The sequence below is a fragment of the Anastrepha obliqua genome, chromosome 1 (genome assembly GCF_027943255.1).
Source record: "Anastrepha obliqua isolate idAnaObli1 chromosome 1, idAnaObli1_1.0, whole genome shotgun sequence".
Taxonomy (NCBI): Eukaryota; Metazoa; Arthropoda; class Insecta; order Diptera; family Tephritidae; genus Anastrepha; species Anastrepha obliqua.
Window position 1 is genome coordinate 101,044,050 of NC_072892.1, and position 22,508 is coordinate 101,066,557.

At 37.9% G+C, this 22,508-nt stretch overlaps 1 protein-coding gene across 5 annotated transcripts; it reads right to left on the reverse strand.

The window, feature by feature from the left end:
• Positions 1 to 1,704: 1,704 nt before the first annotated feature.
• Positions 1,705 to 17,399, reverse strand: LOC129253349 (fatty-acid amide hydrolase 2-like). Of its 5 annotated transcripts, XM_054891690.1 has the most exons (9): positions 17,229 to 17,392; positions 17,032 to 17,084; positions 9,211 to 9,384; positions 8,922 to 9,144; positions 7,594 to 7,811; positions 7,226 to 7,516; positions 7,040 to 7,165; positions 2,935 to 3,198; positions 1,705 to 2,851 (listed from the first exon to the last, which is right to left on the reverse strand). In XM_054891690.1, coding segments are annotated over exons 1-9 (1,641 nt in total). In that variant the 5' UTR covers positions 17,230 to 17,392; the 3' UTR covers positions 1,705 to 2,560. The 5 variants fall into 5 exon arrangements, with proteins under 5 accessions (XP_054747665.1, XP_054747667.1, XP_054747666.1 ...); XM_054891692.1 differs by lacking the exon at positions 17,032 to 17,084 and having other exon boundaries at positions 17,229 to 17,399; XM_054891691.1 differs by lacking the exon at positions 17,032 to 17,084 and having other exon boundaries at positions 17,318 to 17,386.
• Positions 17,400 to 22,508: the final 5,109 nt, after the last annotated feature.

A 22,508-nucleotide genomic window follows, 5' to 3' on the forward strand; every position in this document is an offset into this window, starting at 1 on the left:
ACACCAGGACTGACGTATGCAACTATTCGCCTGAAGGAAAGATTCAGCCGTGGTCATTACATTTACCCAATTCTGTTCTGAATTTGCTTTAGCCCATGCAAGTCTTTTTTCAATGTGTTACGGAATTTAAGGGGTTACATACGTCCAGCAGCGCGAAAAATGCGCTAAAAGAAAAACTGTTTTTAGAAGGGATAGCAATAGAAATAAATATAAAAAAATGTTATACATTGTTTATTAGTAGGTACTTAAACTTTCTAAAAAATTTTTTTTTTTACAAAAATTAATATATAAAAAATCACGTGACCCAAAGTACAATGAAAAAAATTGCTCCACGGTCTGCATCATTTCTCCTTGAAATGTTGATGGATCTGTAAAAAGTCAAAAAATTCTTGTAAAATCGAGCCCGATTTTTGAATTTCGAAAAATTTTGCAATTTACCTCATTTTATAAAAAAGTAAGTGTTTTACGGCACCGAAGCCGAATGGGTTGGTGCGTGATTACTATTCGGAATTCACGGAGAGAACGTTGGTTCGAATCTCCGTGAAACACCAAAACTAAGAAATACATTTTTCTAATAGCGGTCGCCCCTCGGCAGGCAATGGCAAACCTCCGAGTGCATTTCTACCATGAAAAAAGCTCCTCATAAAAATATCTGCCGTTCGGAGTCGGCTTGAAACTGTAGGTCCCTCCATTTGTGGAACAACATCAACACGCACACCACAACTAGGGGAGGAGCTCGGCCAAGCACCCAAAAAGTGTGTACGCGCCAGGTATATAAATATATATAAGTGTTTTACGTCATAAATGTCACACTTTAATTATGTTTATAAAACTTTTTTATAAAAATATTAAAAATCAAATCCATAGAGAAAACACTTTCGAATTTTAAAAAAACCGCATCAAAAAATATTAAAAACTATATAAGTTATTATGCAGAGAAAAAGTAGTTTCGAGAAAATTTGGTTTAAAGTTTGAGGTGCAGGAGCGCGCGGATCGTTCTATACCTAGTTAATGGGCTGTAGAGGCTATAATATTGGAGATTTCAGCATGAAAATTTCATAGTCTGTTCTTAAGGTGCTATACTTTCGAAATTTCGAAAAAACAAAAAAACGATTTTTTGAAAATTCTGGACGTCTGGACGTCTTTTGGATGTAAGCATGTCGTGTCCTTGGATACATAATTACAATTTTTTCTTAAAAGTGCTTCAGCTTCACGCAACGATAAGTACGAATTTGTTACAAACAAATAAACGATCTTACTTTGGAGAGGTTTGTTTTGGGACCTTGTTCGGGGTAATTATGAACATCGTCTGTCTCGGTTTTCAAATATCTCATCTCAAGACCCGAATCAATGTTCACAAACACACATACACATTCGGGTAAATATGAACATATGGGTTAATTATGAACAGGCATTTTAGGGTCTCTTAGCTGCAACTATAAAACAGAAGGAAGTAGGGTAATGAAATATTCGTTTTTGGTGACTTTGAAGAATTTCTGCAGGGATGAAAGACTTTTCGTGGCTGTTAGTACCTGAAATTTAGAAAATTTGTTCATAATTACTCCAACTGACCCTACATTTGTTATTCAAGGTGTCGAGACTGCCATCAAATACTTGGCAAGGAAAGATTTTTGTACTCCTGTCTTCAGAGGAGTCAGAACGAATTTTCAGCAAGGCGATTTAATTGTAAATAATCTGCGGTGATTTTTATTAAAAAAATTTAATTGAGATTTGATTGCCCGTAAATACATAACTTGAATATAAATGCATGGACATCAAAATTAATTAATTGTGTAATTATTCGAAAGTATCTACAGCTTATACATCAGCTATCGATAGTTTGACAGCTCTAGTAGAGGTATATCCTTATACTCGTACTTTACACTTGTGCTCTCATAATGAAGCCACTTTATCTCTTTATAATACTCGCCTTTTTACGCGAAATTTATTTCGCTATTTTTTAATAAAAATATAGTTTTATGCATAGCAAAAATTTTATAAATCAAGTAATTAAAGCTCCAATCTTTGTACAAAATTCACAAAAACTTAATAAATAAATAAAAAAAAAAAATGAATCTTTGATCTTTAATCAGAACTTTTTGGTATACAGTTTTATACTCCGTTTAGTTTTAGTAATAAAAAGTGTAAGTTTGAAGTCGTCTAAAAATCGCGTTAATTTTTGATAATTTTTTTTGCATACGATATTGAGAATTTTCTTTCATATAAATCAGATGCTCGGAAGTTTTTTTTTTTTTTTTGAAATGTTTTAACTTTTGTATAATGTTTGGCACTTTAATTAAGAATGTTTTTATTAATGCGAAAAGCTGAACGACTTAATTATGTGAATAGATGTATACATCTCTATTATACCATATGAGAGAGACCGCTTAAGCAAATTTTACAACGCACAACAAAAAATACAAATCTTCAATCAATAATCACATTGCAAATATTCTAGAGAAGTATACATAAAGAATTTCAACCAAACTACGTAAGTACGTAAGCACAAAGCACGCTATACTTATGCTAAACTTAAAAAGCTTCAAGTAGCTTATTTACACTAAGCTTTTATGTCATGCGACAGCGGCGGCACCCATCCGCCGAAAGCGCCTTCCAACTCAGCTGCTATCTGTAGACACAATTTGTCTTGATATGGTGCAGCGACCACTTGGAAGCCTATTGGCAGGCCTCGATGATCCAGACCCATTGGCACATGTGTTGCAGGCAAGCCCAGTATGTTGAACAATAGCATTAGACCCACTCCGACCAAATTCAAGGTGCTTGTGTTGAATGCGAAAGCCGAAGTGGGAAAAGTGGGCAAGAAGAGTACACCATTCTCGCCTAGCATTTGCTGAAAAATATAAGAAATTATTAAGGGGATATAAAAATGTATGAAAAAAGTTAAGCCAATAAGATAATGACTGTTTATCTCACCACCAACTCTTCTTTCAGCTTTTTGCTTTCAGCGCGTAATTCGTCTGCTTGCTTATCAGAAATATACGCCTTCTCTAGACGCATCCACTCCATAAAGACAGCATCGCGGTTATGCACCGACTTCCCAATAAGCGAGAGAATCAGCTGCCAAATCAATGTTCTTATTTTGGGTGGACTTTGAGTGGTTACGCTCGGTATGCCGTGTAACTCTGAGAGAGCGCGTATACCAATTTCTCTGGCATTACCAAATTTGTTTAAGTTTACCTGTTTCAGAAAATGTACGGTGTATATAAAATTCTACACTCTTGATGAGATTTCAAAATTAAGTTAGACTTCAAAGTGTTTCATACCCATAACTCTAGTAATGGGAGCCAAGTTGTGTGTAAATCGTACAGTAATATTTTACAAATTCTGTGGCCAACTTTAACTGGTACAGTTCATTTCATATTTGAAGTAATTTTAGTTTTATTTTATAATAAACTGTAGTCTAATGAGTTTGGGCGTTAACACTATTCGATTGATTCAGGCTCCAATTTGAATATGGGCGTGAAATATTAAATGACAGGCCATGTTTTTCTTCTAATCGCGATCACCTTTCTGTCATGGAAATTTCAATTTCTGTCATGGAAAAGCATAGCTAACTCCCCCGCACACCATTTATTAGAGGAGAAGGTCGGCTAAACACCAGTTGGGGATTTGAGATTCAGAGAACAACTTAAAATCAGAATTAATGTGTTTATTGTAATTATAATGTTATTCACAATGTGAGCCTTGAAATCTTGCACCGGCACATTCTATAGTGGGGTACCCTGACAACATGCACTTTTACAACGAGGTTTCCGAGCTCTCAGTTAAAAAATACTGCAAAATGCTCAGCAAGCAGTTTCTACTTGGGTGCTATCGAAGAAATCACACCCCTGTAGACCTTTGCTAGAGTCTGAGCCACCTCCTAGGCGTGTCAGAAGGCATCTCCTCAACTACGCTGACGAGATCGAGGACAAAGTATAACTACAACTACTGGGCCGGACAATATTCACACAGACGTTAAACGACATTAATTGGAACGCTTTCACCACCTTCCTAAACCCCCGATCCCCGAATGCCGTTATCGGAGATCAACCACCAGCTATTTCCGACGAAGAGCTTCAGCTACCTCACGATACCCGCTTAATTACGATCTGGATATTGTAGTATATTAAACTCCTACTCATTCAGAATATACACCGACATACTCAATATACCTATGTCTGACATGTGAAGGCACACCGCACGATACTAACCACCTATTCACATGCCTTCTCAAGTTCACTCACCTAACACCACTCTTCCTGTGGACCCAACCTGTCGAAACAGAACGCTTCTTGATTCTACCATAAGATGAGTTATACGATGACGATCGGTGATTACGCCGCATCGGAAGGGTTTAGTAAGCTGCTACAACAACAACACGCTTTTCAGTGTTCGAATTAAAGATTCTGTGGAAGATTTATGGATCTTTATGTGTTGGGGAAGGGCATCGCAATGAGTGGAACGATGACCTGTGTGAACTGTAGGGCAGCGAATAAAAATCTAGCAGCTCAACTGGGTGGGCAATTTTCATGAATGGATGCAAACATTTTAGCTCTGAAGTTATTCGAGTCAATAACCGCTGGTGTTAACAGAGGAACTGCGCGGACTTTGCTACTTTAAAAAGGCCAAGTAGCAGGATTTAGTTGCAATGGTACCTCGACTGTTAAAGCATTCGAAGAAATGCTCTTCCAGATATTTGAAGCATGTTCTTCGTAGCTCTTCTTCTGAAGCGCGCTGAAGAGAATGTGGTAATTTGTAGGATTTATGTTAGGCTTATGATACTATCGAAGTCCTTAGTTAAGAGCCTTGTCATTTAATTGGAAGTCAATAGACTTTGTACTTGTATATTTTCTCATGCGAGACGGGTTCCTCCTCCGCTAAGTAGGTAACGGTCAGATGTCTAGGATAATTTTCAGTTTCTCAATCTTTTTGGATTTGCTTGGTTATATCAAGTTGATCTGATTACCATATCGGAAAAATTTTACGCCTGAAGAACTGATTAGTTAAGGTGAACTTTAATAGGCTTCTCTATGCTACATAGGAGTGAAATTAAACTTCTCCAGCCTCATGTAAAATTAACTTTAGTTGATTACTACAGATTTAAAGAATGACCTTTGAAACCAAAATATAAGTGTACACTGGAGGGTGTTATATACGTATACAATATACATATGTATGTACATCCATGCTCAGTTGGGCGGCTGTAGTACGGGAGTGTACAGGTTCGAATCTCGAGGCATGAAACACCATATGATAGTGGGCTCCCCTCGGCAGTCGATGGCAAGCCTCCGATTGTACTTCTGTTATGAAAAATACTCCTTATAAAAATGCATTTGCCGTTTGGAGGTAGCAGGTTCGACCCCACAAATAGGAGGAGGAGCTTGGCCAAACACAAATAAAAAGGATGTAAGCGCCAACAGTGACAGCTGCGCATGTCACAGAGAATGTGAAGTTCCCGATACCCGAATCGTTGACGGCTAAAGAACAACAAAGCCGCTGGCGCCGACGGACTGCCGGCTGAGCTATATTATTTAAACATGGCGGCGAGGAGCTAGTAAGGTGCATGCATCAGCTCCTATGCAAAATATGGTCGGATGAAAGCACGCCTGCCGATTGGAATTTAAGTGTGCTCTGCCCAATCCATAAGAAAGGTGATCCTGCAATTTGTGCCAATTACCGCGGGATTAGTCTTCTAAATATCGCCTATAAGGTTCTAGCAAGCGTATTGTGTGAAAGGCTGAAGCCCACCGTCAACCAACTGATTGGACCTTATCAGTGTGGCTTTAGTCCTGGAAAGTCTACCATCGACCAAATATTCACAATACGCCAAATCTTGGAAAAGACGCACGAAAGGAGAATCGACACACACCATCTTTTCGTCGATTTCAAAGCTGCATTCGACAGTACAGAAAGGAGTTACTTGTATGCCGCGATGTCTGAACTTGGTATCCCCACAAAACTAATACGGCTATGCAAGATGACGTTGCTCAACACCAGCAGCGCCGTCAGAATTGGGAAGGACCTCTCCGAGCCGTTTGATACTAAACGAGGTGACTCGCTGTCGTGTGACTTCTTTAACCTGATGTTGGAGAGCATCGTACGAGCCGCAGAACTTAATCGCTCAGGCACAATATTTTATAAGAGCGTACAATTGTTGGCGTATGCCGATGATATCGATACCATCGGCCTTACCAACCACGCTGTTAGTTCTGCCTTCTCCAAACTGGATAAAGAGGCAAAGCGAATGGATGTGGTGGTGAACGAGGATAAAACGAAGTAACTCCTGTCTTCAAACAAACAGTTGGCGCACTCGCGTATCGGCACCCACGTCACTGCAGATAGTTATAATTTCGAGGTTGTAAAAGACTTCGTTTATTTAGGAACCAGCATTAACACCGACAACAATGTCAGCCTTGAAATCCAACGTAGAATCTCTCTTGCCTACAAGTGCTACTTTGGACTAAGTAGGCAACTGAGTAGTAAAGTCCTCTCTCGACGAACAAAACTAATACTCTACAAGACTCTCATCATGCTCGTCCTAACGTATGGCGCAGAAGCTTTGACGATGACAACATCCGATGAAGCGACACTTGGAGTGTTCGAGAGAAAGATTCTGCGTAAGATTTTTGGACCTTTGCATGTTGGCAACGGCGAATATCTCAGACGATGGAACGATGAGCTGTATGAGCTTTACGATGCATAGACATAGCGCAGTGCATAAAGATCTAGCGGCTATGTTGGCTGGGTCATGTCGTCCGAATGGATGCAAACGCTCCGGCTTTGAAAGTATTCGATGCGGTACCAGCTGGTGGTAGCAGAGGAAGAGGGCGGCCTCCACGGCGTTGGAAAGATCAGGTGGAGAAGGACTTGGCTTCACTTGGTGTGTCCAATTGGCGCCGGTTAGCACGAGAAAGAAACGACTGGCGCGCTTTGTTAAGCTCGGCCAAAATCGCATAAGCGGTTATCGCGCCAATTAAGAAGAAGAAGCCAAGCCCATTTTACAATGTGTTACTTACTGAAACGTTGAAACTCATACCTGCTTTGTGGTGAGTCCACCTTTTTCGAAGCACTTCACCGCTCTGGTTATGGCTAATTGTATGTCGAATGCGGTTGGCAGGTGCATTAGCGCTTCACAACCACTGAAACCATATGCGTAGTATATCTGCAAGAGAGGTCTATAAATTTTGTAATTTCGCAACAAAATCTAGAATTGAAATTCGACCTTAATGTCCTTTAGTTTTACTGGTTCATGAAATTTCAACTTATTGCTATCATCGCCGGCCATCACTTGCAGCAGTATGGGCAAATCTTTGGCAAAACGTGTTATTGGTCCTGCTGTCAGGTATTGTGCAAATCTCGGATCTTCTACGTAGGGGAAGCTCCCCTTAATTGGTATCAGTCCCCCTGTTGCTTTATGTCCAAATACACCACAAAACATTGAAGGTAAACGTATTGAACCGCCTATATCTGAAGCCAAACCGAATGGTGTCGCACCGGCGCCATTTAGAGCACCCTGTGAAAAGGAGTTAAAAGCAATAAAAAAATATAAATCGAAGTTTGACATTGTGTTTTTTTTTCTTAAATACCCACCTCTCCGCCAGATGATCCTCCAGACACTCTGTTCAGATCATATGGATTGCGACACTTTCCATTCATTATAGTATTCGTCTCGTAGCTCATACAAAACTCTGGGTTTGCTGAGACCAAAAGTGGTATGCAACCGGCAGACCGTAGCCGCTCTGCCACTACACTGTCGTGTTCACATTTCATATTTTGCCGATAAATGTTGCCGATAACAAAAGAGAGTCCTAGAAATTAAGAACAATTTTAGGTTTTATTCATAAAAAGTATGAGGTGAAAAAAAGCCAGGAAAATGCAATTTCCTTGAACCAAACAAATCTTGGCCTTAATTTCTGAGAATATAAAAGTGATAGGGAAAAGAAGTGGACGAGTGTCGAAGTAATAATTAAAGCTAATAAAAATAACAACAAGAAATTACTTGGTGTTTGCCAGCATTCTTAAAGCAGCATAAAAGTCCATCCAAACTATCAGTAAATAATTTTTTGAGCCTTAACACTAACAAGTAAGAAAGCGAGTTACAACTTGTAACATTAGGCGGACGGACAGAGGTGTATTTTGAAGTTTTTTTCTTTTTTGAAAATTACCTTTATATAGCAGATGTGCGTGGTTATTGAAATGGCAAAAATACCATTAACAGACCGTTTTTCGGCTCTAAGCGGATTTGATAGAATCAGCTGATGGGCTGACGTCACTTGAGGTGTGTTTACAATAAAACTGAGATTGTGTTGGAGATATACGAAAAAGATCAACCAATAACACTTCGTTGCTGTGTGAACAACGACTGATGATCGTGCAGAATTTGGCTGCCGAATCCCCAAGTGACGTGACCGCCAAAGTGCCCCTCACAATTTTCTTTTCTACCGTAGCTAAATAGCAAACCTGGTAATCTATGAAGGCGAATTTTATCATCCTTGGTTATTGACCGATTTATATAAGTAAATATTAATTTTTACTTGTCTATCAGCAAGCTTAAGTAGCAACTCTCATTTTTTTGTAACGATATATGTTAATTTCCGATACTAACCCGCAATTATACTAAACTTGAAAACTTTATTTTTTAATGACACTTTCTTGATAAATCGTATAGTGCAGTCGTTGCTGTTTAATGACTCCATGTAATCGACCTTGGGGGTCAAGTGTATTCATACATATTATATACTTGATAGCAAGTGTTGGAAGCACAAATACAAAATATACATATAAAACCAATTTAATTAATAGCTATTTACGCTGAAATCACTTAAAATTAAAGCTATAAAAACCGGTTGCAAAAGTGCTTAAAGTTAAGAATATACCTGAAGTAAGTATTCATATTTAATACATTTTAATTATTTCACCTTTTAGCCCTGCTGATTCCTTCACTGTAAATGGTATACCAAGTAGGGGGTAGCGTGCAAAGAGTGCCACCAACTGTGCGTTGTTCGCCTTGGCAATCAGGCTATCCGCATGTTGTGCGTCTTTCAGTGCGTACTCGAAACGATTCTCAATTACTGCATTTAGGCTAGGATTTACTGCCTGTATGCGGCTGATATACGCTCGCACTAGCTGATGTGAAGTGATCTAAAAATTATTTCGGAAATAACGTTGCATTATTATTAGTTTTTTTTTTTTAATATTTTATTATACCTTTTTTTGTCGCAGCTCGGCAACCAATTCGCCCACAGATTTGATTAGCAACTCATCCTGAATTGGTGGGTAGGTTGGCCGTTTACGTGATATAAACCAATTGACTAGCGTGTTCATAATGAAACATAACGCAGTGCCAATGGCGATAAGAATGTGGATAAAGCTGAACATATCCTAAAATTTAGTATGTAAATTCAGCATTTTTTAAACTAAAATTAAAATTCATTTTTTTATTCTGAAAATAATAAAAAATTTTCTTCCTGACTAAAAAAGGATAAAAATAAAAAATAAATAATTGGCGCGTACACTTCTGTTAGGTGCTTGGCCGAGCTCCTCCTCCTATATGTGGTGTGCGTCTTGATGTTGTTCCACAAATGGAGGGACCTACAGTTTCAAGCCGACTCCGAACGGCAGATATTTTTATGAGAAGCTTTTTCATGACAGAAATACACTCGGAGGTTTGCCATTGCCTGCCGAGGGGCGACCGCTATTAGAAAAATGTTTTTCTTAATTTTGGTGTTTTCACCGAGATTCGAACTAACGACTCAGTGAATTCCGAATGGTGATCACGCTAAAAAAGGATATTTGACGAAAAAATTAAAATCCTAAAATTATATTGCAATACATAAGTGAGGAGAATTCATAGTTTAGATAATGTGAGATCTCATTGAGTTCATGAAGAGATCGAAGAATAGGAGTATTGCAGGCATCATTTGTTCTAAATCTATTCAAATAGAACGGATATTTATTGCCTAAAAACCTGGTAGGGACTGAAAAGTTAATCCTTCTGAAATACACGAACAGTCAATCTCGCTCTTGATAATATTATATAAAAAATACAGTGACAAAATGGGTCTTCTAGATTAAGTAGAAATAAGCGAGATTCAGAGGATGAAACAGGATCAGATAAATTCAGGGAGGAGAAAGCATATTTAAGAACAACTTTTTGCACCCTCTCAATAGAGAATTGGTAGTAAGATCTCTGAATACACGCGACATTCGCTAATTTATATCGAATAAAAGCAGGAAATAGAGCTTAAGAGCATAAGAGTTGCAAAGTTCGAGCTATTTCGTTTTATGAAGCCAAGAACAGAATACGCTTTAGATAGCATAAAAGCCGAGATTATTGATTCCTTCAACAAATTGAAGTATATCATCCGCCATTTTATAACAAATAGGAATATATATAGTATATCTACATATAATTAGCGATTACACCCTTTTTGGGTGTTTGGCCGAGCTCCTCCTCCTATTTGTCTTGATGTTGTTTCCCAAATGGAGGGACCTCCAATTTTAAGCCGACTCCGAGCGGCAAATATTTTTTATGAAGAGATTTTGGATGGTAGAAATACACTTGTAGATTTACCATTGCCTGCCGAGGGGCGACCGCTATTATATAATATATATATATATAATTGGCGCCTACACCCTTTTTGGGTGTTTGGACGAGCTCCTCCTCCTATTTGTGGTGTGCGCCATGATGTTGTTCCCCAAATGGAGGGACCTACAGTTTCAAGCCGACTCCGAACGGCAGATATTTTTGTGAGGAGCTTTTTCATGGCAGAAATACACTCGGAGGTTTGCCATTGCCTGCCGAGGGACGACCTCTATTAGAAAAATGTTTTTCTTAATTTTGGTGTTTTCACCGAGACTCGAACCTACGTTCTCTCCGAATCCCGAATGGTAGTCACGCACCAACCCATTCGGCTACGGCGGCCGTAAATAGGAATAGTGTTAGTTATTTTTCAATACGTGAGTTTAAAACCTTTTTAATAGTAAGCGATAATCGAAAGACACTACACCAATTATTATAACTAAACGGTTAACATCAGCTTGAAGTTTATGTACACCCGCCGAGTTTGAAATCATTCGCATATAGAAGAAAATTGACAAAAGAAAAACAACTCCATACTCGTATCATTGATAAATAAAACAAAGAGGAAGTGACCCTATATGCTTGCTTGAAAAACAGTGCAGGACGCTGAAAAAGGAGCAGACGAGGCACCATCAACAGAAACTACACAATGTCTATTACCTAAGTAACATAAGATCACAACCAATATAGAAAAACTGAGTGCAAACCCAGACAGAGGAGTTTATCTAATGAAATTGTGTGCCGTACTTCAGCGACCGCTTTTAAAAATTCAGAATTGTAAACTGTGGCAACTTTAACAAAAGCGTGTTGATATGGTGATATGATACTTTTAGTTTGAAAATAATTTTTTCTTGGGCAATATTTTCAATCAATTTAGATACTTACGAGAGTTTCGATATTGCTTTGTCATTACGGACGTAGACATGCGCAAAAGGGAGATCTTCTCGCTATTCAAGAAGCAACCCGTTTACAGATGGACTAACACGGATATCTGCAAAATAACTAAACAAACGCGGCCCAATCTCAATAAATCCAGAACTGACAAGTTGTTAAGAAAGCCACGAGTAGACATATTCCGAATTACGTCAATAATAACCAGCCACTGGCCTTTGGCAGACCATGCCGGGAAGATGGGAGAGCCGTATAACGATAGATGTAGAAGCTGAAATCAAGAATAATCAAGAATAAAAGGAAACAGTCCTTCCCTATCTGTGTGCGTGCCCAAAACTGAGTGCTCCACGACATACGTAGAATACTGGGAGAGTTATCGATGGTTAAATTGAAAGAAATTGCAGAAAAGAAAATATAAGACATAGGCAGATTCATAGTTAATTTCTAGATGGTTCGATTAATAAAAAGCAATAGTTCTACAAGTAGTGTACCAAATGGCATCTTTTGTGCTCATTCGGTCTGAGCTGTGTCACTCAGACAACACCTCCAATCCATCAATACCACGGACGTCGTTTTTTTACCACTTCTAAAAAGCAAGCAACAACTGTAATTTTCTGTCCCCAGTTTTGACTCTTAGAGGTTGATTGATTACAATCGAGTTCTAAATTATAAAGCCAAAAAACCCAAAACCCAGACTATCCAATTGTTATGTAAAATCAGTCACTGAGTTCGATGATCTATATGCTTGTTTTTCTGTTAAGTAGTTTTCGAGATTTCGCTGGCTCATAGATTTGGTTTAAAGAAAAAAAGCAGATGATGAAAAGTCTAATATTTGAAGAAATCGTCAGCTGATCAAAAGCGGTGTTAAATCAAATTAAAGGAAATAAAATTTCTTATCTTTTGTTCATATTTAATTTTCCAATAAACGATGAAGTTTTCAAGATATATTATTCCACTAGAAGTTCGGTCTCTATGGTTCCCAAATCTTTTTTTTGAAATTCGCGTCTGGCGAATTTGAGCTCCATTGTGTGGACGTTATGATGTTCGAAACTTAGTTTTTTAGCTATTCTTGGTTCATTCGAGCTTTGTGAGACGGTGCCGAGTTTTGTTGAAATGTCCATGGTCTGCCATCGAAATGTTTGACTGCCGACGGCTTCAAAGCAACCTCCAGAATACTTTCCCGATAGTATTTCGTATTTACTTTCACGCCAGGCTCTATGAAAACGATTGGAGAGCGCCCATCTGCGGTTACAACGAACCTATCCATTACCTGTGGCGGATTCTGCCGCCTGTTGGGCAATCGATGTCTCAAATTCTCGTATGAATGGTCGGTCAAATAAGCCCCATCGTTTTGGGAGTTTACGAATTTGCTTAATTTGAAAAATTGCTCGTCAGAAAACACAATGTTCGAAAATTGACCGCTTGCGGCTAAGCGAAGCAACTCCTTCGCTCTCTCCAGTCTGACTTGTTGCTACTTTGGTGTGAGATCATGCGCCTTTTGGATCTTGTAAGACTTGACTTCGAGATCATTTTTCCGTATGCGGCGGATGCTACGGTCAGATATTTTCAGTTCTTTCGCCATTTGATTGGCACTTCGTCGGGGATTTCGCTTCGTATTGTGACGAATGAAGGCAAGAATCGAATACGATTTCCCCTGAAGGGAAATTTCGTATCGAATAAAATTCCAAGATCCTTAAACTCTGTTACACTTTGCAGTACATTATTAGAAATGGCTTAGGACGTGTTAAAAATGTATTGACGCCTTGAAAATGATAAATGAAAACATTTCTTAACACAATATTTGAAGACAAACGCGACCTCATGCACCAACAATGAAGATTGCTCAAGTCGAGTGGAAACTTCTGAGCATCACTGAGCCCTTAACAGATGAAAACATTTGTTTGTGCCATTGATAAAATGACAAAAAGAAGTGTCCTTAAGATGCTCCATGTGGTTCGATAAAACTCTATTGAGTTTTACCACTCACCGTCTGTCTGTCAAATATGACTTAAACCATTGCAGAAGGATGGAGTAAAAGTCCAAGCAAGCTAACTTGTTTACTAGAACCTCGTGCGACACTTTGTCAAATGCCTTAGAGAAGTGAGTATAAACGCAATCAACTTGGAGTCCTTTGGAAAACGATGACATACAGAACTCACTAAAAACAACAGAGTCACCAGTTACAAAACAATGCTGGTTTGCCTTTGGCACTCAAACAGTTTAGAGATCCTTCATAGCTTGGAAGCCGGCCTCTAATTACAAACATCACTTTTTCTTCCGCTTTAAAAAAAAGTGTGAGGATTGTAAGTTTCCATTATTTTAGGAAAGTGTCCATATATAAAGATTTGACGAAGGTTTGAGAGAAAGTATCCCCTTGAAAATATCATCAGATGAGATGTCCAAATTACCAAAATTTAGAAATGAGGATATCTCGGATGATTTTTGTTTTATTTTCTTAAAGGTACACATTTTGATATAGCCAATAAGAAACGTTGGCGCATTACGGTTCATACGGTTCATACGAATACTTCAGCTCAGTGTCTAAAAAAGGCATTAATCTGTAAACAATTGTGAGTAATTATAATATGAAATTAAAATGAAAAAAATAATATGAAATTAATATGAAAAAAAAGCATTTATCTGTTTTTCATTAATTAATTAGATTAACTTTTCACATCGCGCGACGCTACTTTGTGAGACTTGCTATACGGAGAAATATAATATTTAACTATTCTATGAATTGTACTTATAGTGCGTCCATGGTCGAAAGATCGACCAACAACCATTTCCATTTCATGAATTATTTTTGTATAATATCAATAGGAAGTGTTACATAAGCACTATTAAAAAATTATTTAAATTTATATTATAAATTATAAAAAATTATTGACAGGAAATTACAATATCGCGGATTTGTGCGCATTTTTTATCTAGGTATGAAAATATTGAATATCTTTGAAAAAAAAAAAATAAGTAAGGTATTTTTTTTTGGTTTGGTTATTTACAATTTATTAAAACTATTTTTTGAATACAATATCAATCAAGTGTCCACCTTTATTAGCAGTCACAAACTGCGATCTTTTTTCCGCGTTTGACATCAACTTGTCAAGCATTTCGGGTTTTATAGCATCGATTTCGGTTGTTTCTGTGTGATCCATGGTTGAAAGTGAATTGTCGTATCGAAAACATGTATGTTGAAGTCGATCTGCTTGTAAATGATAAAGTTATTCAGCGTTTACATACCGACATAAAAGATGGCGCACCCTGTATATAGTATAAAAGATCTTTTAAAAGAAGCGCCAAGATGTTGTTTTAAAATAAAACAAGTAAAAATTTAAATTCTTTCAGGTTTCATTATTTTTATTCAAAACACTGATCTTAACAATTATATATGAAAAATAATTTATTAAATGTCCACCATGAACTGTAGACGTATTAAAAACCGCCAAACAGTAGATTCATGAATTTACTTGTACAATTGTTGGGAACTTCGAAATGCCACTACTGACATTTATGCGTTACCCTTTGTTTGAGTATTTAGCCGAGCTCCTGTTCTTATTTGTGGTGTGCGTTTTGATGTTTTACCTACAGTTTTATGCCGCCTCCAAACGGCAAAAAACTTTTTCATGACGGAAATATAGCCCATTTTTGAGAGGTGATCCCTTTCGAAAAAACTTTTTCTATCATTTGGTGTTCCATGCCCGGGGTGTCGAGCCCGCATAGTAGCTAACATTTCAATATGTGCCACCTTGATAAAAAATTCCGGGAACAACCAACAGGTGACGCTCCAAGTCAACTGATTTGATTTCTGTTTTTAATATTCTGTGATTAATATTCCTGCCATTGCTTGACATTTGTAATGTTACGCCATTTGAGTAAATCTACCATACCACTGCACGTGTTTTCGATTGCTTACAGTTTTAAAAAGGGATTTGAAATTGCAACGATGAGTTTGCATAAAGTTTTGCGTTAAAAATGGATTAAAATGAGCGAAAACCTTAGACAAGTAGGGAAAATGTTTCGGTAAAGATAACCTAAAGAAAACAATCGTTTACGAGTGGCATGAACGAGGATGACGAACGTAGTGGCAGACCATCGGCATCGAAAACTGATGCAAACATCAATAAAGAGAAAGACAAATTGATAAATAACCACAAATTATCCTTCAGAGAGCTGACAGCGGCGTGTTGCCCCAAATTTCATCAACAAAACTACACACAATCCAAACATCAGGCTCAGAATGAACCAAGACCAAAAAAAAACCACTTGGTTTTCAGAAAGCGATGCTCACCGTAATTTTTTCCAGAAGGTCAGACAGTTAATAAGGACTATTATTTGGGCGTTATAAGACGTTACCGGAAGCAATTAGCCTAAAAAGAAAAGATTTGTGGCAGAACAATAACAGAATGAAACGAATACCATCTAACATCTATTGAATTCACTTCTGATTTCTTTCTGCTTGATCGAGTAAAAAAACCAGTACGGAGAACTCGTTTTAACAGCCGAAAGGAAGTAATGGAAAAATTGAAGGAGGCTCTGATGGCTATACCGAAAATAGAGTTCAAGAAATATTTCGAGAGTTGGATCAAAAGCTGGCATAGGCTCGTTGCAGTTGATGGGGAGTACTTTGAAGGAAACGTGTATTTTGAATTATATTATATTGTATTATTATATTTGAATTTCTTAATATATTTCGGGTATTTTTTCGTCAAGGGGGTATGTATGCGTATTTAAGTTTTACCAAAACATTTCTTCAATACACGCTGACGAAACTAAACCTTTAGAATGTGTTCAAACATACCAGTTAGCCGAGGCAATACGTCATTGAGTTTGGTGTTCACACGCATACGAGTATAAATTAGCTTACATACCCAATTTGTATTTAACAGCTGAAAGTGTTTTTATTGTGTTTGAAGAAAATTCGGTGTGAGAAAACTTAACTTTAAATCGAATTTTATTAGCTTATAATAGACTTTATTGAACTTTCCCAGTCAATTCAATCGAGTTTTGATTGGAGTCCTGCCTTGCTGAAAAAAGAACAACTCAACGGCCATTGTTGAACAATTCATGATGACTTGCCAAGCCTTATTGAAGAGAAATGTCAATACAGTTTGTGTTATCGATATCGATAGTTCTATTATATATAATTTATATATTTTTAAAAACATTTTTTATTTTTTTTATGTTTGAGGATACGAACTTTCAACGGTGAAATAAATTTTCACTTTGGGATTACACTGAATCACACATATTTTAATAATTTTTGAGTTTTTTACTTACAAATACTTCGAATCAATATGTCTTTATTGTATTTTTTTAACTTTTCTTAATTTTATAAGTAAGAAATTTCAACAATGAAATAAATTTCATCAGAGAATCTCACTGATTTGTTTTTAATATATTTTGCTATTTGCATTAAACACTATTCTCAAATATGAAAAGTATAATTAATATACAAAAACAAAATATCAAAATATCATCTCTTAAACATTTTTTTTGCCATTTTTTGCTTGCAAATTGCTACTGATTTTTTTCCTTTCCAGATATGCACCCACAGTGTTTTGAAAGCGTTGCAAATAGTTTTGTTTGTGATCCTCGATTATGGGCACTATTGTCACATACATAAATACACACATACATGCATATGCACTTATATTGAAATCTTTTCTGGGGCGTCTATTTAATAACATTGAAATCTGCCGCCTTTCCACCTACAACACATCTATGGATGTATGTGTGTGACAATCCTTACTTCTAAACTATCAGCCAAACATAGACGACGGTTTACTATTCGAAATACCGCTACCGTTTTATTCGCAATAAAAACCAGATGCTTTTTACCAGCTCGAACCGTGTATTCCGCCCGTAGCGTTGTTGTTCCCACATCTGGTGCGCGCCCAGTACTGAGGTGCAAGCGATTAAGCTTAGCACCAGCCGCGCCAACACAACTTTTAATCGGACACACAAGATATACTCACACACGCATACGCACATATATATTCGAATTTAAGTACTTGTACTTGCAAATTTAGTACGATTACGTTTACGAGCACCCGGACAAGTGAAAATAATGTAAGTTTTTTATTTATGTTTTTGCGTATGATTTGTATGCGGAGGCAAAGTTCAATTTTTGGTCTTTCTTACCCTTTTACCCTCCGTTCATAAATTAGCGAAATCACGGTTTACAAGCATTTATTGAATATTTCCGACAATGTCGTTACTATGTACATATTTGCAATTACGAGAATACTTGTTTTTGTTATTGTTTTTATTGTGACTATTTCGATAAAGCGGAAAAATTGTTTGCGCTAATGACCGGCTATGCGGCTAAAGTTCAAGTGCACGCATGCGGCTACATTGCGTGTTGTTTTGGGAGCGGGGTATTGGTGGCTGTAGGGGAATTACAACGATTTTAATTTATCATTATCGTTAATGCTTGCATTAGCAGCATTTTATCAGCATTCGATGATGCATCTAGTGATTTTTAGATGAGTAAATTGGAAATTAGGTGAAGCTAGAGAACTGGCATTTATTTGATTGTGTTTTTACGTTTTTTAAGGAGTTGATGCATACGAGTATAAATATTTAGTTTGCTGTTTTGTTATCTGGCATTTTATTGAAATCCGGCACATTATGAGTATATACATACATATATATAAATATTGTACAGGGTTGGCCATATTAAACTGACCCATGTGATTATTAAAAAAATATGGAAAAAGAAACATTTTTTTGTGTTTCATTGTGAAAAACATTTAATTTAGTTCAAGGAGATTCGTTTACATCACTTTTTGAATATGATATCGCGCAAGTGGTCGCCCTTAGCTCGTATAGCGTAATGTGCCCGTTTTTCGGCGTTTTCCATAGTTTTGGCCAGCGTCTCGGCCGATATGGCGGCTATTTCCCGTCGGATATTGGCCTTAAGTGCGCCTAGTGTCTTTGGCTTGTTGACGTAAACCTTAGATTTCAAATAGCCCCAAAGAAAAAAGTCCGGTGGCGTCAAATCCGGTGATCGTGGCGGCCAGTCTTCAATAAGTTGACGGTGGCTCGTGCTGTGTGTGGTGGTGCGCCATCTTGCTGAAACCAGAAGTGCTCCATACCATTTTCACGAACAATCGGCATCACAAAATCGGTTATCATGGCCCGATAACGCTCTTGATTGACGGTCAATGGTTGGTGTTGACCATTTTCAAAGAAGAACGGCCCAATGACCATATCAGCGCAAATGCCACACCAGACTGTAACTTTTTGGTCGTGGAGAGGTACCTCTTCAATAATTTGAGGGTTTTCAGTGGCGTAGAAACGGCAATTTTGCTTATTTACGGTTCCGTTCAAGGAGAAATGGGCCTCATCACTCATAATGATTTGATGCCAAAAATCCTTATCAGTTTGGGCCATTCGGACGACAAAATTGGCATATTCCAAGCGACGAGGCTTGTCGGCCGGCAACAGTTTTTGATTTAGTTGTATTTTGTACGGGAATATCCCCAAATCCAAACGAATGATACGTCGTAGAGTGGTCCGAGGGATGTCCAACTGAGCAGAACGACGATTACCTGACGTTCGCGGCGATGACTCGATACTGGCTCGTACGGCCGCGATATTTTCGTTAGATCGTCTTGGCCGCTTTTTATTTGGACGTCGGGTATTAGCCACAGTGCCGGAAGACAAAAATCTTTTGTGCATTTGCTTGATTGCGTTCTTTGACGGCGCACTTTTCACTTTATTTTTTTTTTCTCCACGCACGTTGCGTTTTTACAATCGAGAAGGAATTTTGAATGTACAGCTGAACAATTTCAGCGCGTTCTATTGGGGTGTACTGTTTCATGGTATAAATCTCCTTCGACTGACGCTTCCAACGCGGTATGTCATTAGCTGATCTGAAATTACAGTAAAAAGTTATAGGGTTACTCAATGGGTCAGTTTAATATGGCCAACCCTGTATATACTCGGAAATAAGAATCAAAATGATGAACTTCTTCTTTTTCTCGACTTGCTTGGTAACCATCTAAGCAATTTCGGTCGAACGTTTTCCTCGTGTTAACCGCGCCACTTACAAACTCCAAGTGAAGCTGAAACCAAGTGGAGTAGCTTATACAGCTCAGAGTAGGTAATTATTTTGCTTAGCCACGATTAGGAGATATGAATTGCATCCATTCGTAGGATATGACCAAGGAAGTTAATGCCGCCGCTGAATCTTTATTCGACATGTCGCACTAAACTTTTTACAGTTCGTGTTTTCAACGTCGCCAACATGCACAGGCTCATACATTTTTCGGAGAAATCTTCTTTCGAACTCTCAAGGGCCGCCACGTTTTCTGTAGTCTTCCTCCAAGGCTCTGTGCCATGCTAAATACACTTGTACGAAGGCTGTGATGAGAAACTTATAAATTGTGGCTTTTGTTTGTCGAGCTGTTGTGTATGAAGTGCAAAGTAGCATTTGTTGGCGTTGAGAGACTCTTCGTTGGACGTAAAGATGGGATGGCATTATTGACGGTGTTAATGCCGGTTTCTAAGTGAACGCTGTCCGCTATTCTTTTCAACTCTCACAGTGACTTTGCTGTGCTGATAAATACGGGAGTGAGCTTACTCCAGGCCCATACATTGCTTATTTTGGCAGCTTAGAAAAGGGCAGCAATAATGGCATGGTTATGTGTTACAACGTTCCAAAATGTAGGAAAAAAAGAGAAAACACTACGGCAAAGGTCTTACCACCGTGAGCGATAACCATAACTTTACCTTAATCTGGGTCCCGGGACATCGGAACATTGAAGCAAACGAAAAAGCATATAAACCATAACATTCTTGTAGAATCGGTATTCACACCACTGTCTGTAACGTTATGGCTCACCCACAACCATAAGCAAATGTAAACATTGATATATTATATATAAAACGAAGGGATGCCTGCAGACTCACAGCAGTAATAACAGACATCCAGCCCATAGGTGAGCAAGTATCCAAAATTGGTATCGCTTCAAATTCATACTGTCATAGTTATAATCAACCGAAGAAAATGGAAATTATCTTCCACTACCTCTGTGAATGCCCTGTTCTATGGAAGGCGAGGTTGTTAACGCTTGGCAAACCGCTTTTTGAGAGGCTGGTACAGACATAAAAAATCTTATAAGGTTTCTCATTCACATAGACTGGATATAGTCGTGTAGGAATAACCCGTATAACTGTTTGGTACCGAGAATGTGACAATAAAACGATGCTGAAACGCTAATCGGACTCTTGGTGAATCAGCAACCAACCATCCAACCAACCAATCAACGGCCAAGGTAAAAAACGAAGCAAGCGGTCAAACAAAAAAATCATGCTGTATATGCTGTATACGGTAGCAAAGCTGTGGTTTCAATGATTCCGTTTTGGCAATGTAAATGTCGAAGATGAGGGATGAAAAATCATGGTGACCTCGCAGTCGAATCAGCATGTGATCACTTATAAACTTAAATGTATTCCATTTTCCAGGAACTAAAGATTAGCCATAAAACTATTTGGTCTCAAGAAGTGCTCGATGTATGAAAGCCGAATTGTCGCAATAAGTATTTTTTCTGCGAGATTGATGGGGTTCGAAGGGAATTATCCACTATGAGCTGCTCGCATCGGCCTTTTCGGCCCAAATGGATAAACAACTGTCCGAAAACTACAGCTATGGCGAATTAGAAAGGCTTTGTGTTTCATCAACAGGCCGCATTTTTAGAAACTTCGATAGTTTCAATGGGAGGCTATTTAGTACTGGCGATTATTACCATTTAAAGCATTTTAGCGATTCCCTGTCTAGTGATTTAAGTATTTTGCACACTGTTGTCAAATGTTCTATGAATTTGTTTATTTGTAGACTTGAGTATAGTCATAAGTAAATTGTAAATTTTTATTATTTTCAGATTTATTTGAAGCATAACTCGAAGAGTTAAAGGAACTCTATTATGAAACTTCCTCGGATAGCTGAGGCTATTAATACAAAAAATATATAAGAAAAAATATAAGCGCGATGTCTATGATTGGAAAAAATCTGTAAGAAAATAAATAAAATATTTTTCGCAACTTTGTTTTTTGTTTTTTTAATTTACATTTTACCCTATTTGCTCTTTGAGATATCCAATGAATGAGATTCGGCCCTGATGCAAAAATTACAGCCGAGCGACCATAGACAATGCCGTGAGTTCATAAATTGAGCGCTGAAAATGTTGCCCAGAGATGCGGAGAAAATCATCTTCCCGGACGTGACCCTTTTCCGAAGTCAGAGCGAGTACAATCCACATAAAGATTGACTGTTTGGTACGGTTTTTACCAAAGGGTCATCATCGGAACTTCTGTTTTTTTCGAAAGAAGGAAGACTACAGCATTACCGCCATTGGTCTTCGGTCTTCCTACCGTTGCTGGATGGCGCTGTATTCAATATCCAACCGGGTGCCGGGACCCATAGAACGACAAAGGTTTAGTTGGGCCTTGAGTTCAACCAAGGCGGTTAGTGTGTTCATGCCGCACTGCCAATCGGTACCAAGACCTTCTTGTATAATTACTTAGAACAATAAGATAATATTTCCATAAATGTCTTGGGTTCCGATCAATAATATAATTGATCCGCGTGCTTTTGAGCACAGTGGGTCTTTACTCACGTAAAAACCATCGGGCGTTGTGTTCTAATGTTTCCAACTGTAAATGTTAATATGTATGCATTTCTTGAAATGAAATTAATTGCTGTTCATATTTTTTGTGATTTGTTGAAACAAAAACGTGAATATAATGTTTCCTCATATTTAAAATTAAACATGAAAACGTGGGGCATGCAATAGAATTAAAGTGCTATAATCCATTAAAAATGCCACTTGATTTGGTTGGCAATAAGTTGACTAAATTCTTGCATTCAAAGTTCAGATTATACAAGAAGGGTGTTTTTTGGAGAGCCTGATAACTAAAAATGATAATAGGCGGAAATATTGTTGTAATACATGGTCCATGGTTCGATTAGTCAAATTTTTGACTAATTTTCCAATAAACCTGAATAAAAATTTAAATGCGGTAA

Bases quoted from the DNA above. Each gene is read 5' to 3' on its own strand.
- LOC129253349 (XM_054891690.1), bottom strand. The intron at 7,517-7,593 runs GTGGGTATTTAA...TCCTTTTCACAG, and splicing joins GAGGATCATCTGGCGGAGAG to GGTGCTCTAAATGGCGCCGG. The intron at 2,852-2,934 runs GTGAGATAAACA...TATATTTTTCAG, and splicing joins AGCTGAAAGAAGAGTTGGTG to CAAATGCTAGGCGAGAATGG.